This window comes from Formica exsecta, unplaced genomic scaffold (genome assembly GCF_003651465.1).
Source record: "Formica exsecta isolate Colony F162 unplaced genomic scaffold, ASM365146v1 scaffold357, whole genome shotgun sequence".
NCBI lineage: Eukaryota > Metazoa > Arthropoda > Insecta > Hymenoptera > Formicidae > Formica > Formica exsecta.
The window spans coordinates 192,253-211,467 of record NW_021850817.1 but is presented as its reverse complement, the minus strand read 5'-3'; the positions used below and the strand labels follow the sequence as shown (position 1 = coordinate 211,467).

At 38.2% G+C, this 19,215-nt stretch overlaps 1 protein-coding gene and 1 non-coding gene across 2 annotated transcripts in view; both read left to right on the top strand.

Annotated features, from left to right (window-relative positions):
• The window catches only part of LOC115238743 (dynein heavy chain 12, axonemal-like), a 132,510-nt gene that overhangs the window by 38,264 nt on the left and 75,031 nt on the right, over nt 1-19,215 (top strand). The window contains exon 2 of the mRNA XM_029812790.1: nt 14,697-14,790. Within this exon, the coding sequence (XP_029668650.1) occupies nt 14,697-14,790 (94 nt within the window). The remainder of the gene's footprint in view (nt 1-14,696; nt 14,791-19,215) is intronic.
• Nucleotides 16,666-16,737, top strand: Trnas-gga. The gene has a single exon. It is a non-coding gene; the product is annotated as a tRNA-Ser (tRNA).

Genomic DNA, 19,215 nt, shown 5'->3' with positions numbered 1-19,215 from the left:
CGAGGTCCACTCTCTCTAAAGCGGGAGGGGGTCCGAAGGCCCCCCTTGCACCCCACCGTGTGTGTGTGAGCGTGTGTGTGTTTGCGCGCGCGCGCGCGTGCTTCCTGTCCGTGCATGTGTACTTTGGTATATTCCAAACTTTTTTTGTTAATAACTTTTTAACAAGCAACAAACAACAATTAAATTAGAAGAAAAAGTTACTGAGAATTATGTCCTTGACAACATATGTCAAGGTCAAGGTCATTGGGGCTGGGTCCCCTATTCGCTATATTTACCAAACTGAATTTTAAATTTGGAGCTTCCCATTTCTTGAAAAGGATCCCCTCTTTAACAATAAGAGCGTCCCAATACGACCAATATAACTGGGCTGAAACATCCTTGGCAGCTATTTCCGAATGAGGAGGACGCATCCCCGCTTTCTTACCTTGAAGTATAATTGAAACTAGAGGATCTTCTTCCTGTGCTTTTCGCCATTCTTCTAAACTTTCACCTTCCAACACAATGCGAGCGACTGTCTTTTCGAACTCCTCAGCATATTTCTTTTTTACTTTTGCACAATATTCACAGCCGAACGACTCACACAGACGTCTGGACAGTCCGTCGGCATTTTTGTGCGAAAGTCCCTTCCGATGAACTATCTCAAAATCGTACTGCTGGAGTCTCTTTAACCAACGAGCCAGTTGTCCTTCTAAATCTCTAAAAGACATAAGCCACCGTAAAGAAACATGATCTGTACGAATCAAAAATCTTCGCCCCAAGAGATAATGGCGAAAGGATTTAACCGAATTCACAATTGCTAAAAGTTCTCGACGAGTAACACAATAATTACGCTCAGCTTTACTAAGCACTTGACTAAAATATGTAATAACCTTTTCTTCTCCCTCTTGCTTTTATGACAAAACTGCACCAATACCGATATTGGAAACATCTGTATCTAATATAAATTCATTTTCTCCTTTCGGAAAGGAAAGAATTGGAGAAGAAGACAAGATGAATTTTAATTGCTCAAAAGCGTTTTGGCATTCTTTTCCCCATTCAAATTTCATTTGATTCTCTGTTAATGCGTAAAGAGGTTTGGCTAGAGAGGAAAAATTCTTTACAAATCTACGATAGTAAGAGCAATATTCGAGGAAGCTACGTAATTGCTTCTTAGTGTGAGGTATTGGCTATTCTCTTACGGCAACAATCTTTTCAGGGTCCGTGGCAACGCCCTCCGCTGAAACTACATGTCTTAAATATTTCACTTTTCTTGCAAATAAAATACATTTCGTTGGATTAATTTTTAAATTTGCTTCCCGCAATCTTAACAAAACTTTCTCAAGATTTTCTATCATTTCAGTGAAACTTTTTCCATAAATTATTGTCATCCAAATAAACAAAACAAATTTTAGATAATAAATTTCGTAAAACTCTTTCCATAAGACGTTCAAATGTCGCGGGGGCATTGCATAGCCCAAAGGGCATTACCGTAAATTGCCAAAGTCCTCTGCCAAACGAGAAAGCCGTTTTCTCTTTGTCTTCAGGACGCAACTTTAATTGCCAATAACCACTTTTAAGATCTACGAATTCTTAATCGTCACCATATTTAATTTACGGAAATCCACAAAACACCTTATTGTGCCATCCTTCTTTCTCAATAGTACTACCGGGGAAACCCAAGGACTTTGAGACTCCTCTATTATTCCTTGGGTCTTCCTTTCCTCTATAACCTTATCTACTTCATTTCTCATTTGGATTGGGATTCGTCGAGGTACCTGCTTTATGGGTAGAGAATCTTGTACATTTATAACATGTTCAATCAAATTACAATTTCCTGCAATAATCTTTTCAGAAAACATATCCTAAAAATTTTTAAGAAAATTAGCAAAGACCTTTTTCTCGAAATCAACTAAATTTCGAGAATTTTCAATAAAGAGTTCCTTCAAAGAAAATGGGACTACTTTAGAAGAAAACGAGATTTGAGCAATTTCTTTGTTTAATTGTGGAGTTGTGAAAGCTGTTTCAAAAACCTTTTCCAAATTAACAATCTTTAAGAAATCTATTCCTAAAAGACAATCATCATTAATATCTGCAATAAGCATGGGAAGAACAACGGAATATTTCCTTAATTCTACTTTTGCTTTTATCTGAAACTTTATAGGGACTTTCTCCCCTGTAGGATATCTAAAATTTAAGTGTTTTACATCTCTTAACTTTTTTTCATTTTAACCAATCTAATACTTAAAATGAAAACATCCGAGCCTGTATCTACTTTGAAAGAACACTCTTCTCCATCAACTTTTCCTTTATAACAAAAATCATTAAAACTTGTCTTAATTCTATTAACACAAAATACAAGTAAAATACAAGTAAAATACAAGTTTTCGAGGGATCAAAAACACGAGTCGAACTCCCCTCGCAAAGTGCGACTAAATCGCGTTTTCCCGCTTGCTAGGACAATCAGAACGGAAATGCCCAGTTTTTCCGCATGTCCAACATTCCCTTCGGTCGGCGTCAAATTTCTTGTTACGCCACTTTTTTTAAAATCTTTTTTTAAAAGAGAATAATATTTTTATTTTTACTGCGCATCCTTCTCAGCTGTTACTGAAAAACTCTTATTAAAATTTTCTCTTTTTCCGAAACCTTCCCCTTGAATAATTTTTAAAGTTTTTGCCCTCTCTATCGTCGAATTCAAAGAAGCAACATTTTCGAGTTGAAGAGTTTTTCTAATAAAGTTATCAGAAACAGCAGAAATAAATTGTGCGCAGGCAATTCTTTTGCGAACCTCAAGTGGACATTCAGGATAAGCGAGGCGCACGAGTCTTTCAAGCTCAGAGCTAAGGGTAGCCAAATCTTCCCCAGCTTTCTGTTTACGGTTCGTAACTTGCGTGTAAAAATTCTAAGACAGATGTCCCTCCCCAAAACGCAATTCGAGTTTAGATTTTAACTCTGAGAATTCTAAACTCGACACATCTTGTACAGTTTCTAATACAGAACGCGCTTTGCCCCTCAAACACGCAGCAAGCGCAACGGTCTTAGTCGTGTCGTTCCATTTATTTGCCTGAGCGATTAAATTAAATTGCGAGAAAAATTCCCGCAGCAGCACCGTTCCATCAAACACGTCCGGTTTTAATTTAAAACCTAATTCCGCGCGTATGTTAATTTCCGCCGCGTTTTTGCCCCGCGAATTCCCGACTCTAGAAATTGAAAAACTTAGTTCGTTATTTCTTTGTAGCCGCGTGAGCTCATCTTCAAACTGTTGTAGTCTCGCTGTGAGCTCCATTTCCATCCTCGCTTGCTCCTCGCGCTTTCTTCGCATCTCTTCCAGTATCGCTCCAAGAGATGCTGTTTCCGTCGCGGGCCTCATATCATCAGTAGATGGTGTTTCTGTCCTCTGTTATAGCTCGAAAAGGCTATATACGAATCACTAGATACATATTATTTTAGAGATATATTATTTTATACGATAAGACATTGCTCAACGTGTAACGCGAATACAGATCACGTTACGAACGTTGACCGAGCGAAGCGCTGACAACGCGAGCCACGCGCGAAGCCCGAGCGACCGCGCAATCACTCATTACGAAAACGCGGAAATCAAGGCAAGCGGAATAAGGGCGTTGCGAAAATGCAACGTAGAGGTCCTATCTAAAAGCGAAAAGGAAATTGCGAAAAAGCAAGCAAAGAAGTCCCTTAGAACTCCTTAACTTGCATCCGGATCTTGCCGCCAAAATCGAGCGACACGACACATGGTCTTGTCGCTAACCGATCCCCTCCTGGGAAACCAAGGGAAGATAATAAAAAGACCCATCGCTAACGATCGGCGGGCAGTCTTTATCATCAATCAATATTACGCGGGCAGCCAATAACGCTTTACGGGAAACTATTAAATTAACGCCACACAGTCGGCAGAAATAAATACATAAGATCGAGAAGTGAGTTTCGCGACCGAAACTCAACTCCAGACACACGCGCACGCCAAGATATCCGATATCGCGATACGCGACGCGAGAGACGTGCGAAAACTTTGTAATTAAGCCAAGTTACGAATAAAATAGTTATATATATATTTATTCCGAATACAAAGGTGTCATTTTTATTTCTAATAAAATCAGTGAGTTACTCGGTCGGAGCCCGAATTCCCAAATTCCTTCCGGCAAACGATCCTAACTACCGTGCCTCTCCGGAGGCATAACATAATTTGGTGGCAGCGGTGGGATCTGCCGGGGCATCGCCAGAGCTCACTCAAGACCTGCAAAAGACACGGTTGTGTTAAAAGAAGCGGGCACGCCAGCAATCAATTCAATTGAAGTTGACGGACGGAAGCAACAGCCAAGCCTTCCCCAAGACCTGCAAAGCACCCAGGGTGTCTCCAGACACGCGCATGCCAAGATATCCGATATCGCGATACGCGACGCGAGAGACGTGCGAAGACTTTGTAATTAAACCAAGTACGAATAAAATAGTTATATATACATTTATTCAGAATACGAAAGTGTCATTTTTAATTATAATAAATTCAGTGAACTACTCGGGCGGAGCCCGAATTCCCAAATTCCTTCCGGAAAACGATCCTAACTACCGTGCCTCTCCGGAGGCATAACACCTCGCTCGGGTCCTCCTCGGTGAATGTATCGTATTCATATTCGTATTCCGATGTCAATATGACGATCCCGGACGAGCCCCCAAAATGTTGCGTTCGTCGCTCTCTCACTCTCTCACACTCGCGCACACGCAATGAAAGGACACTTCTGTAAAAATGAAAATAACTTTATACACAAAAATATAATGTACAAAAAGAACAGAATGTTCATTCGTATTCGAGACTGACACGTCCTTTTTTAAGCCGAAAGCCCCGAAAACAACCACCACCCGACTTTGTTTAACAAATTCCACTCGTTGTTAGGGAGAACGCCTTGCAGCTAATGTAACACCAAGCATCCAGCACGAACGTAACACCGAGCGTCCAGCGCGAACGTAACAGTATATACAGGGTGTCCTAGACCACCCGTACACCCCTTTTCTTTCAAAAACTAAGCATTTTAGAGAAAAACGTTTTGAACAAAAATTGTATGGTTTTGAGGGGAACATAAGATGGTGTCATTGGTTTGACCTTGAATGGCATTGTTACGGTCAAGTCAAGGACACCTTTAATTTCTTAAATGGAATCCCCTATTTTTTATTGCATATTCTTATAGCTTAAGTTGAGAGCTTTCCAAAACACTATAATAAAGTATTTTTTTATTAAGTACTTTTTGAGTTATTTTATATTTTAATCTGCAATTTTTGTTCAAAACGTTTTTCTCTAAAATGCTTAGTTTTCGAAAGAAAAGGGGTGTACGGGTGGTCTAGGACACCCTGTATATTGTGAGCGTATCGGGGAGTGTATACAATTTCTAACTTTGTTGCGTTGCGTTTTCTATTTATATCTGTCGGTAAATATTGACAGAAGGGGACCCAGCCCCACTGACCTTGACCTTGACATATGTTGTCAAGATCATCGCCTTGAATAACTCTCAAATGGTTTTAGCCGTCGCTCGTTCTTTAAAAAGTTATTAACAAAAAAATTATTATCAAAAGAAGTTTATTAAATAAAACGTAATTTTTTTTAGGTAAATGTTGACGAAAGAGCACCCAGCTTCAATGACCTTGACGTTGACATATATTATAGAGGTTACTCTCCTGAGTAACCTTTAGAAAGTTTTAGGCCTCGCTCGTTTATTAAAAACTTATTAACAAATTGTTGTGCTCCTCGGTGGAGGCACGGAGATTTTGTTGGGATCGTCTGCCACGAGGAACTTGGGAGTTCAGGATCGTACAGGGCCTTTTCGCAGTTGCATTAAATATGTAGTAGCATTAGAATAAAAGTTGTTTATTCGAAGATATCAACTTTAATTCTGCCTTTCTCTCTCTCGCACTACAACTATTCGGCTTATCGCGGTATAGGGTTGCTTCGCGTGCCTGATAGCACGGTTGCCGTCGCGAGATCAGCTGTGCCGCTCTCTTATTAAAATGATTACACTTGTCCGTCTCGTGATTGCTTTTTGTTAAGTTCGACTGCACTGTGTGATTTTACGATTAGGATTGCCTGCCGCTCGTTCGAGGTGGGTAGTTTTATCACCTCCTATTCGATTAGTTTTCGGAGGGGATAGCTTAGCGACAGGACCACAGGTGATCGTGTCGCTCGTTTTCGGATGGAAAAAACCCAGATGCAAGGTACGTAAATTCAAAGTAAAGTTTGTTTGCTTACATTTCCGGAACGTCGTCCTTCAAACCTTCGCGATCGCGTGGCCTCCGCGCGTGGCTCGCTTTGTCAGCGATTGCGCTCGTAACTCTATACGTCTTCCTCGGCTTCGAGTTATTGTCGGAAGACATGTATTAAATAATATTAAATAATTAATAATTATACTAATTTGGTTATAGCCGTTTTGGGCTATAACAAAATAAAGTTGACAATTTAAAAGTGTGAATTTAACTCTATAATTTGAATTTGGTAATTATACAGATATTGGAAGCCACCCCCGATTTTGATAATTTTGAAATATGTTATCAAGGTCATCACTTTGAGTAATGTGGAGGTTTCAGCCGGTACTCGTTGTTTATTGACAAGTTATTAACAAAAAAACTAATTAATTAATTAATTTAATGATGTTAATCAATTAACACAAATTATATGGAATTTTCAAATATCATGTACGTTTTATGAAATGTATTTTTAGCAGATTCATTTATTTATGTGTAGTAAATCATGCGCATCGGCGGACGAGGAACGGAACTTCTCCCCTGCAACCATCTAACTCAACTCATTTCTTAGAGATGAAACATTATTCGGGGTGAACAGTTCTTCTACAAGAAAATAATATGTCAACAACTTATATTTGTCGGTAGAGGAGGGGTAGAGTCTCTACTACATATGCCGAAGGGTGAATTATTACTTAAAATAAAGAATCATTCCTCGGGGATGATTCTTCGGGTGAATCTCGATATGAGTTGGGTTAGGTTAGTTTTTTCGGGGCGAAGGTGCAGGAGGAGGGACAGAGCCCTTCCTCCGCTCAAGCGTTTGATTTATTACACATAAATAAATGATTCTGCTAAGATACGCGTTATTAAATATACAAACCTTGATTTTTACAAATCTTTGTTTGTTAATAACTTTTTAATGAACAACGAGCGACGACTAAAGCCTTTTGAAAATTACTAAGGGCGATGGTCTTAACAACATATGTCAAGGTCAAGGTCATTGGGCTGGATCCCCTTTTGTCAATATTTACTCATTTGTATTCGTAGAAGTAAATCAACCGATAATAGCAATAAATGCAGATAGCCGAATGTATCTTACGCCCATGGAAAATGATTTAGATAAATGCGTGTAAAATAATAATCAGTACGTCTGCAAACAGAATTATCCCGTACACCATATAGATGATGGAACATTATACGAAATACAAGCGTACGTACAACTGGAGACACACACAAACAATTGTAACGTCTCCGACACATACATGCTAACATGATATGTATAGCGCTGAGGAATGTGAATTCATGGTTATACTCCACACGAGCGAAACAACAAATCGAAATAACAAAAATGAAACGGCACAAAGAATAGAAATTGAACAGACAGGTCAAGTTACATTAAAAGAAAAATGTAAATTGTAACACAAGACATAATAATACGTATACATACCGTAATAAAAACCTACGTATGAAATCCGTAATAACAACCAACATACAAACACATACCCGACTATAATCTAACAATTTCATAACAAATGAACTGACAAACCACTAGACAAAATCAAACAAAGTTACAGAAAATCAAAAGAAATCCGACAGAACTAATGGACTTAAGCGAAAGAGTTAGCAAACTAAACAAAGACTTGGATAACAACTATTTCTCCACAAATAAATATATTATACATATATACAGTAGCTTGAAGCTGCATAAGGATAATAATAATAACTCCACTAAAAAAAACCTCACAAAGGTAAAAAAATACGCCAAGTACATATCTAAAAAACAACTTATAAAAAATTTTCTCCTAAAAAATAAAAACTAAATATGGAATTAATAGTTAACTAGCCAAGTACTTAGAAGCAATTCAGTTTGTGAGGATTTGTAATTTGAAAAAGTATTTGTCACAAAATCAATCTTGTATTTATAGTAATGTTATAGACAGATTCTCTACATAAAATTAAAACGCATTTTATTTTTATTAACAGAAACCTGATTTTCAAAATACGTTCAAAACAAATAAAAAAATATAAAAAGATTTTAATGAAAAAAACTTGGCGCTGCTAAATTTTAAAATATATATTAAGACCAAACAATAAATTTAATTTAGAATTATATTTAATTTAGTTATATTACAATAACTGCAATGTGAAACTGCAATATTAAAAAATACATTAATTTTAGCATATTGTTTAGTTTAGCAGCGCCAAGTTTTTTTAATTAAAATTTTTTTGTACTTTTTTATTTGCATTGAACGTATTTTGAAAATCAGGTTTCTGTTAATAAAAATAAAATGCGTTTTAATTTTATGGAGAAAGTCTATAACATTACTATAAATACAAGATTGATTTTTTGACAAATACTTTTTCAAATTACAAATCCTCACAAACTAAATTGCTTCTAAGTATTTGGCTAGTTAACTATTGATTTCATATTTAGTTTTTATTTTTTATTTTATAGGAGAAAATTTGTTATAAGTTATTTTTTTGGAAAGGGACTTGGCGTATTTTTTACTTTTGTGAGATTTTTTTAGTGGAATTTTACTGCTTTTTGTAATTATTTTTACTATATATTAGTATATTAGTATAATAATAAATTACACGAAATTAATGTCTGCTTTGATAAATAGCAATCGCTTATGAATCGTTAATTATTAATTGTTATAGGGATCGAATTTCAGATATCTTTTAATAATTTTCGCAATCGCGTATAACGAGGTACATAATATGACGACACACGGAGCTGTTGTCTACTTGCTCGTACTGTATAAATGACAACAAGGAGCGCGTTCCACTTTACGACCGCACCGCTTATGGTATCATTTCATCTTTGTTGTTCACCGAAAGTTAAACAAAGACAGATGATGCTCGCGAGCGTTGCGGTCGTTAAGTGGAACGCGCTCAAGGTAAAACATCAATGGTCTAGTTTCCACCGAAGTATTAATTCGCATCTAGTGCGGCGTAGGACTAAATTTAAGTCGATGGAAATACGACTGACTGCGTTCATTTCACTCTCACTCCGATCTACAAGCTTTGTCGGAGTGGCAGCGAATTGACACGAAATTTAGACGGTGGAAACGCTTGAAAGTAGATGGTGCTAATCTTTACTTTCCATTATTTCGTAACCATCAATATATAGTCGATATATAGTCTATATGTTGATGTTCGTAACAGTTACCGTTTGTTCGTATTAATTATCAAAATGGAAAATAAACAAGAAATTTGCCAAGAATTATGTTTATTTACATTCACAAGCAAAAGTTAAGTTGGCTCTACTGAAATATCAATCTTCCTCGCTTCTATTCTACTTCCAGTGGAAACAGTGCGTTAAATTCGATGCGCACCGAAACAGAATCGGATTGACGACTTCGGTGGAAACTAGATCAATGATGCAAGTTTTGCGTTTTGTGCCCACTGCCAGCGCGTGTAGAGGGAATACGCACACAAGCGTGAACCGTGTACACTCTGCAGAGCGTTCTGCGCATTACATATACACGGTTCACGGTTTTGTGTGCGTATCCTCTCTATACGCGCTGGCACAAAACGCACAACTTGCATCACTGTAAGACATTCACAATACAATAGCGCTATATACGCCGCATACCGACGCGCGTTTTTGTTTATTTATTTGGCGGTATGACCATGAGGTGTAATGGGGTATACATATACATATATTCGTTATCTCTCTCTCTCTCCCCTTCTCCCTCTCTCTCTCCCTCCCTTTCTCTCTCTCTTTCTCCTCTCCCTCTCTCCTTCTCCTTCCATCTCTCTTCCTAAATCCCTCCCACCTTCTATCTCTCTCCCCCCTGCCTCCCTGCCTCCCTCCTCTCTCTCTCTCTCGCTCTCTCTCTATCTCTCTCTTTCTTTCACTCTATTATAAATTTATAAAATTATAAATTTATAAAAGAGTATACTCACTAATCGTACATTAGCGGTGTGAGTGCCCCTTGAGGGACAAAATTGTTTTGCGTATGCATACGTGCGTGAAAGTCTGAAACTGAAGAATAAATAAGACCAAGAGTGTCACAATTCTGGTATACGATTTTCATACCTCAGGATTGACCGCACCAATCTTATTCAAACTGGTCACAATCGAAAACGGTAAATAAACATATGTCAAGGTCAAGGTCATTGGGGCTGAGTCCCCTATTCGCTGTATTTACCTCAAAAACTTGTATTCACATTATATAATAAAAGTGCTGTTAAAATTTTTAAATAGACTTTAGTTCCTGAAATATCTTAATCGAAAATTTTATTTGATGTGATTTGAGGTAACATTCCAGATAAGCTACATTTTAGCCTCGCGGCCTCTATACATAGGCAAAACTGTTGACAAGCCAGTAAATATTTTTTTTATGTATTTGGCGTAGCGACGCTACCGCGTTGCTTGATTATTTACATTACGGCCAAACTCACAGATTTCAATGATCTTGATATATATTATCAAGAACTCTGAGTAACTTTCAAAAGGTTTTAGCCATCGCTCGCAAGTTATTAAAAAGTTATAAACAAAACAAATTTAATGAATAGAACGTAATCTTTGTTTAAGAAGGAATATATTTGGTGGAATATGTGTTTTCTTCTCAATACATAGTAATCATAATATTGCGTTCAATATGCTATATTTGTTTACATGTTCTGTAAGTTATTCGCGGTGTAATCTTGTATTTTTGCTTAAAAATTAGATCTGAATTTTAAAAAACTTATCGATGATCGGTGAGTAAGAGGAATCGAATAACTCCGTGTCACTTTGCAAGTTTAAACATCGATAAGTTCGGTAGGATTTAAATTTAGCGCATTTTAATTTCGGTTTTATGCCTATTTGTTGCCTCATTGATCTCTCTTTATTTTCATACGTGTTTGTTTTCCGCGCCCGCTCGGTAGTTAGGGTTTTGCTGCGAAGCGTTACTGTCACGCGAGTTTCGTGCATGACTTTGATTATGCCTAGTATGGACCCCCCCCCCATGGGTGAATCGCGTTTTTGGTAAGCTACGAATTTTATCATTCTTAATTGTTATTATTCCACCACTCTTAAATTTTCAGGCGGTTGCTTGACTCCAATTTTCTTCCCGCAAATTCTGGGAAAAACTTTGTGGTAGATAATAAACTTTGACATATGCTGATGTGCCTTTGGAGTATCTATGAGCAACTTTTGACAAACTCTGCCTTTTTTACCTATAGACCGTTTGTATTTTTATTTAATTAATTTCTCATCTACCACTGAAGAGAGTCCAATCGAGGACAAAAACGTTTGTTATTTATTTTTTTTGCGATTCGCGTCTTTTGTTATCATTATTCATGAGAATGTTTAATTTCAAAAGTTTTTCGGTAAGACATTCGGGTGCGCTTATTATTAAATTATTTTTTGTGATCCGCGTCCTTTTTTTATTTATTCACATTAAAATATATAATTTTACAAATTATCCGTTAAGACATTCGCGAATTGTACAATTTTCATGACCTGAATATATTGCGCGGGCATCCGCTACTACTCCTTAAGCCTATTTATTTATTTCTTTGTTTTGATTTCATGGAAATTACAGAATAGGACACCCACCTCCAGTGGACTTTGGCTTCGACATATGTTGTCAAGGTTTAGGTCATGATCCTGAGTAACATCCAAGAGGTTTTAATCGTAGCTCGTTGTTTATTAAAAAGTTATTAACAATTAAATTGTACGATAAGAATAAGTATTAAATACGATAATTTGAATTTTTCCGATATAAAAATAACCATGAATTTTAAATTAGTTATATATTTAAGTATTTATACAAATGCGTGATCGGGGGGAGGGCTCCCCCCTGCACCCCCACCCCCAAAAAAACTAACCTAACCCAAACCAATTTCTATTTTTTGAATAAAAATTAGATTTGGATTAGGTTAGTTTGTTGGGAGTAGGGGCCCATGGGAGAGGTGGAGCCCCTTTCCCATCTACGTATTTACATAAATACTTAAACATATAACTAATATAAAATTCATAGTTTTTTTTTAATCGGATAAGTTCAGATTTTCGCATTTAATACTTGTTCTTATAGCACGATTTAATTGTTAGTAACTTTTTAACAAATAACGAGCGACGGCTAACACTTCTTGAATGTTATTCAGAGTCATGACCTTGACAACATATGTCAAAGTCATTGACTTTTCAAAGGGTTGACCTTATGTGAATACTTACCTCCAGATATTTAGATGTGCCGATGTTAATGCCTCAAATCTTTAATGTTCAAATACTTTTGAGTTATGAGCCTGAATTAAAAATGTTTGTGGCAAAAATTTATTGTTTTTTTTTTGCGTAGTGTAACAAGCACATTGCTCTTTGTTACGATTAATCCCCGGGCTACCATACGCACGGAAAACGATACTCGGCCACTAACAATAAATCTTGACACTCATACTACAGCCCCTCTATATATAAACCCGAATATATAAACCGGCTCAGCAGGAGATTGGATTGACCACCAGTTCCTGAACTTGAGTTCTAGATTCGAGATCCGAACGGTCCTGCCTGACCACGCATACGAGCGCTCTCGTTGCGACGGTCGTTCTCGACCATTGGTTTCGGCCAACAGTTCTTAGCTTCTGTCAGATCACGTATACGAGCGTTCTCATTGCGAAGGCCGAGCGTATTCAATCGTTGATCTGTTTCCTGTTATCTGACCGAATAATTAGATATGTACATATCGCGTAGTTTTAAGATTCGCTTGTCTTCTGTTTGTGTTGTAACGATGCACCACCCATCGTTATCCGGCAGTTGACCCGCCGGAAGTCTGCCGCCCGGCGAACACCAGCCGGGCAGGAGCGAAGGCGCTTAGCGTCCTTTTCAATACTCATTGTCAGATAGTAATTAAGAGAGCCGTACGGCCCGTACCGAAACCGAGAACCGCCGAGCGCTTCCGGAAAACACCGAACTCTCAACCGCCGAAACGTCGCGTCGTTTTCCCGCCAGAGGGTAACAGCGCGTTAATCGTTAATTACCGCCGCCGAAAACAACGCGTCGTTATCCCCACCCGTTTAGGGAAACGACGCGATTCCCGTTATTCTCTCGGTATAAAAAGACCGCCGAATTACATCTTGGCACCAGACCGGTACCTGAGGCCTCTCGAGTAGTACGCTCGAAATATTCCGCAAACCGATCCTATTACTCACAGAACGACAGAACGAGGGGTTGACGAGTTTGCAGCTTCGGCCGAGCATTCTCGGCTTCCGCACCGACTGCGAATTCTGACCGACCTTCCGACCGATTCAAACGAGAGCGGAGTGTTTGCCACTCTCCTAGATCTAGGGTCTAACATCCGATCGCTCCGGCCAAACGGACCGCGGGTTAGCGAGTTCGCTGCCCCATCGACCTTTCTCGACTCCGCCGGCCATCCTTAGATCTGCGTACGGAATAGAGATGGAGAGTTCTCCTGATTGGGAGTACCCGATTTCCTGCCGCATCCCCGAACAGCTGGGAATACGCTACGCGTCCACAACACTTCGACGCATAATTAAAACACGGCTTTGCCGTCCGCGCAAATCAATCACCGCGCCGAATACCTGTCGCACTGTTTATTATTATCCTGCGCCCGTCAAAGTAAACGGCCTTACCATACGCGCGCCGAATAACCACCGCGCCTGATTATTATATCTTACGCCTTATATAATACTCGCGGAATTATCCGCACATACACATTGTAAAAACACGCGCCGAACAACTATCGCGCTTTAAATATATCTAGCGCTTTAACATTCGCCGCGCGACCGCTCCGCAGGAATTAATCACTTCTGTATTTAACATCTCTGTAAACTGACCATTGCCGAAGGAAGCAAATAAACAGACCAATTAAATTACGCGGCTATCGTCGTGTCTCGATCCTTTCACGAGCCCTGATCTCGATCGAGCATATCTGAACTCGCGAAAGCGGCTTGTTACAGTGTATTCCGCCGTGTAAATATCTCGCGTAGTTTTAAGATTCATTTATACACTTGCCGTCGGATATACCGCATAACAAATAATCCGTTGTTTGAGAATCGATGTGTCATTCGATTACCAATATGTATATTCTGGTTTATAAAAAAGAATAAAGCTTGTATGTTTATGAGATTAACGAATTTGAGTTTCCTTCCTTCGCCCGAACTCTGACACCGGCGAGCCAATCCGGAGCATCGGGAAAGGTGAATCGTTATAGTAGAATAAGAATCTGTTAAAAAAAATATTGGTTCCTATTTAAAAAAACAAGGTTGACCTTGAAATAACTTTGAAAACGTCCACCAAATTAAAAATAAATAATGCTGTTTTCCTTCCCTCTCAAAAACATACAACTTTTGTCTGAAAAATTTTTTTCTAAAATTATTTATTTTCGAGTTATTCTGGTTTGCCAATTTAAATGCCGCATCCTGTATATCTCTCCTTTGATTGAACTTGGGCTTTAACTATCTTTTTCTTATAATAATAATAAAAAAATCTTTAATGAGTGTATTATAAATCTATCATTTCTTATTAGCTTTGCAGGATTAGTAGATGATCCCGACCCATTCCAGCAACCGTCACCTTTAAAATTATGTCATCAATTGGCAGAAGATGTAAAATGGTTTAAGGTACTTCTAATTTGACTTCTAATATTAAAATTATACAAAAAAGTTTTTATTATATTTGAAAATAAAGTTTGAAAACTTTAACAAAGTAAGATTTTTTGAAAAAACTCTTTTAAAAACAAAATATTACCCAATTTTAAAATTTTATTTTCAACCTTGATAATATTGACACTTATACATATTGTTGCGCCCGCGGGCTCTTTCGAATAAAATCTCGAACGCGCGTAACACAACCGGCACTCGCGTACCACGCCGTAAATAAGGAATACACTTTATTAGAAAGGATAAAGGAACTTTAACAATAGAACTCAACCAAACACAGAAACAGAACAAACAATAATTATAGTCGTAATCGGCAAATACGTCCGCACGGAAGAGAATGTCATCCGTCGCGAGACTAAGATGGCGGCTCTTCTCTTCTTTAAGATGTCACCCGTTGTTGTTAAACAAATCCCCGACAACGCGCTTAGAAACGATCTCTCGGAGACGGGCCTACTTTCGATACAGGGATGAAATCCAGGGACGCAACAATATTATTTAGGGTGTCCCACCAAAAGTGGCGACCCCCTTTTATCTTTTAAACTAAAAGATAGATTGTAACAAATATATATCAAATTAAAAATGGTTCAAACTAAACTCTATTGTGAGCATGTGGTTGTTTCCAAAAGCTATCTGTTTTAACAAACGGAGAGGTATGCATAATTTTTTTTTTATAATAATGTAGATATTTCGATATAATAAAAGTTGTAGCGCTGTTTGAAATAAATACAACAATGTATAATATAATGTAAACATTTTACATATTATACGAGTTTTATCGACTTGAAATAACGTGGGCGACGTCTATCTTTTCACTTTCTGCCCTGCGATATGGCCAACTTCTGACTCGTGCATTAGAAATTGACATATGTCATGTTGTTATTTGATCATAATACTCAATCCAAAGTTAGCTACATCACAGGGCCGAAAATGAAAAGGTAGACATCGCTCGCGATATTTCAAGTTGGTAAAATTCGTATAATATGTAAAATATCTATTTTATATTATACATCGTATTCGTTTCAAACAGCGCTACAACTTTCTTTCATATCGAAATATTCATATTATTATAAAAAAATTGTGCATACCTCTCCGTTCGTTAACACAGATAGCTTTTGAAAGCAACCACTATGGTCTCAATAGAGTTTAGTTTGAACCATTTAATTTGATACATTTGTTACGCTCTATCTTTTTTAGTTTAAAAGATAAAAGCGGGTGATCACTTTTGGTGGGATACCTTGTATATATATATATTTCTTTTTAATTAATTTAAATTATTTAATAATTATATACATATAGCTTCGTAAAAAAAAGATTAATATAAAATAATAACAGCACTAAGCTCAGAGTACTAATGAAATTAGATAAGAAAATTGGTAAATAAGAGCCGACGTGCGGCAATTAGATCATAAACTTGTTTATTATTTAATTTCATTAACAAATATATATTAAATATATACGTTTTGGACCGTTTTTGGTTTATCTTCAGTATAGTATACAAAATTAAATTTGTGATTAAAATAAACATGCGCAATATTACACAGAAAACTCAACAAGCTACCGAATGCATATCCTGCGATATTTTGCTGACTACATACATTCCTTTAGCTGTTCTAATCTTTGTGGGATATCGCAGCACTTCGAACGGCATTCATATATGATAGATCTCAATCGCTGAGCGGCTACGGGCGCCAATTTTCAATCGTTATGATTTGGACCGCTCTGGAGACGTGCTGGGGATTTCGTCTCTCCGTGACAATCGGCACTGCATCCATTGAGCGAGATTCCAACATCGCTCTGGAGTCGTATGTACTGTGTTAGAGTGGCGTAAGGTGCGAGGTCTGAATAGCTCAGTGGTAAGAGCAGTTGCCCGGAAAGCGAAAGACTCGGGTTCGATTCCCGATTCAGCCACTTGTACCTCGCATATTTTTTCAGACCCGCAAATGTTGTTTTCTAACAATTATTTGTCGGGCTGAGGAAGTGTGTAAACGCCCTACACAGACACGACAGTGCCGCTGCCACGGAAGAGATGGATGCTTGGTTCGTGCCTCCTCCCGCCTTAAATCCCCCCCTCGCTTCACACATATATGAGTGATTCGTACATCTCCAAAACCCTTTAAAGTTTGTACAAATTAATCGATAACATCAAAACGTCACCGTCACATGTGTATCCGTCGATGATTAAAAATGTAAATCAATTTTTTCACCTAATGTTGTTATAAAATGTATCAACAAAAATAATGTACACACATACAATGTCGCAGGATAGTTCTCGAAAAATTAAATAATGAAAGTATTTGCGATTTGGGACTTCCGTTTCCGATGAGCTAGAGAGAGAGTGTGGACGAAAGTGTGATAGAAAAAAGAGAGAGGAGGAGAGGTAGCAAAGGAGAGAGAGAGAAAGAGTGGAAAATGAAAGGGAGAAGAGTGAAGTGAGGTGTGTGTGGTGGAGTAAAGGTGAAGATGACGGAGTGAAGAAACAGAAATAGGAAGGAGTGGAAAAGGTTGATGAGTTAGAGCTTAGGGAGATAGTGAGAGAGAGAGAGAGAAAGAGAGTTACGTGGTAGGTGACGGAAAGAAAGCTGGAAGCATAGAACAAGTAGAGCGGCGACTAAACGGGCAGGAACGGAGAGGGGAAAGAATTCGCGAGATTAGAGAGAGAGAGACGACTGGATAGGTAGGAATGAAGAGTAGGAAAGGAGTAATGGGAGTATATAGAGAGGCGACAAAACAAAAAAATAGATACTAAAGAAAGGAATCGCAGAGGAAAAAAAGGAGGGTAAAGAGGGAATGAGAGGAGCGGAGAGGAAAAGAAGCACAGGGAATATAGAAGAGACGTGGAAAAAGAAAAGGGAATTGATGGAAGGGTAGGAAAGGAGAAAAGTAAAAGAGAAGATGGGGATGTTAAAGAAAGTGAAAAGATAGACGTCGCCCACGTTATTTCAAGTTGATAAAACTCGTATAATATGTAAAATATTTACATTATATTATACATTGTTGTATTTATTTCAAACAGCGCTACAATTTTTATTATATCGAAATATGTACATTATTATAAAAAAATTATGCATACCTCTCCGTTTGTTAACACAGATAGCTTTTGGAAGCAACCACATGCTCACAATAGAGTTTAGTTTGAACCATTTTTAATTTGATATATATTTGTTAAAAATAAAGGGAGATGTGTGAGGGGCAAGAGAGAAGGAGAGTAGGGAATGGCGATAGTTAAGTTAAATAAAGTAGAGGGAAAGAAAGAGGTAATGAAAAAAAAGGAGAGGATTAAAGGATAAAGAGATAAGAATAGATGACGATCTGACATGGAAGGAAAGAAAGATGAGATGGAAGTTGAAGGAGGTAGCAAGGAGAGAGAAAGGGAAGGGGAAGAGAATATGGGTAGGTTATGGTAAAATACAAATAGAGGGGAAATGGTGGAGATGGGAAAAAGAAGATGAGAGACTGAGGGATAATGAGGGAAAGATAGAGTGAACAGGGAGAAGGACAAGAGATGACAGAGCAGGGAGAACGATAGAAAGGTGAAGGAGAGAAAGGGAAGAGCAGGAGGGGGTGTGGAAAGTGGCCTTCTGGAATGTAGTCGGAATACGAAATACGGATAGGGATTTTTGGCATAGGGTATAGTAGTATTGTCGGAAACATGGATAGAGGAGAGAGGGTGGGGAAAATTGAAAGAAAGACTGCCGAAGGAGTTCACTTGGAAGGCGCAGATGGCAAGAAAAAGAAATAAAAAGGGAAGAGCGAGGAGAGGGATGCTGATAGGGAATAAAAAGAATATGACGATAGAGGAAGAGAGGGAGGAAGAGGAGAGGAGAAAGAGGAGGAGGGAAGAATAGTATGTACAGTAAAAGTGGGAAGAGAGAATTGGAGGATAATGGGTATATATATAAATAGGGCTATATATTTGGATAGGAAACTGGAGGCATTAAAGGGATGGATGGAGGAAGGGGAAGAGGAAGTAAGGACGAGAATAGGGGGAGATTTTAATGCGAACACGGGAGAAGAAAGAGGGTGCAGAAGAGCAACAGAAGGTAGCAGAGAAAGGAAGAAAGTGAAAGGACAAGAAAATGGACGGAGAAGGAAGGAGATTGGTGGAATGTATAGAGAGAAGGGGATGGTCAATACTGAATGGAAGCGTGAAGGGAGACGAGGAGGGAGAATACATGTATACGGGAGGAAGGGAAGAAACAGCCATTGATTACGTTTTAGAGGACGGAAAGATAAGAGAGAAAGTGAAGAGACTAGAAATAAGAGAGAAGGTGAACTCAGATCATCAACCGGTGATTGTGTGGATAAAGGGAAGAGTGCGGGAAGGTGTTAGGTGACAGGGGGAAGTAAGGATAAGGAAAAGGGGGATTTGGGATAAAAAAGGAAGAG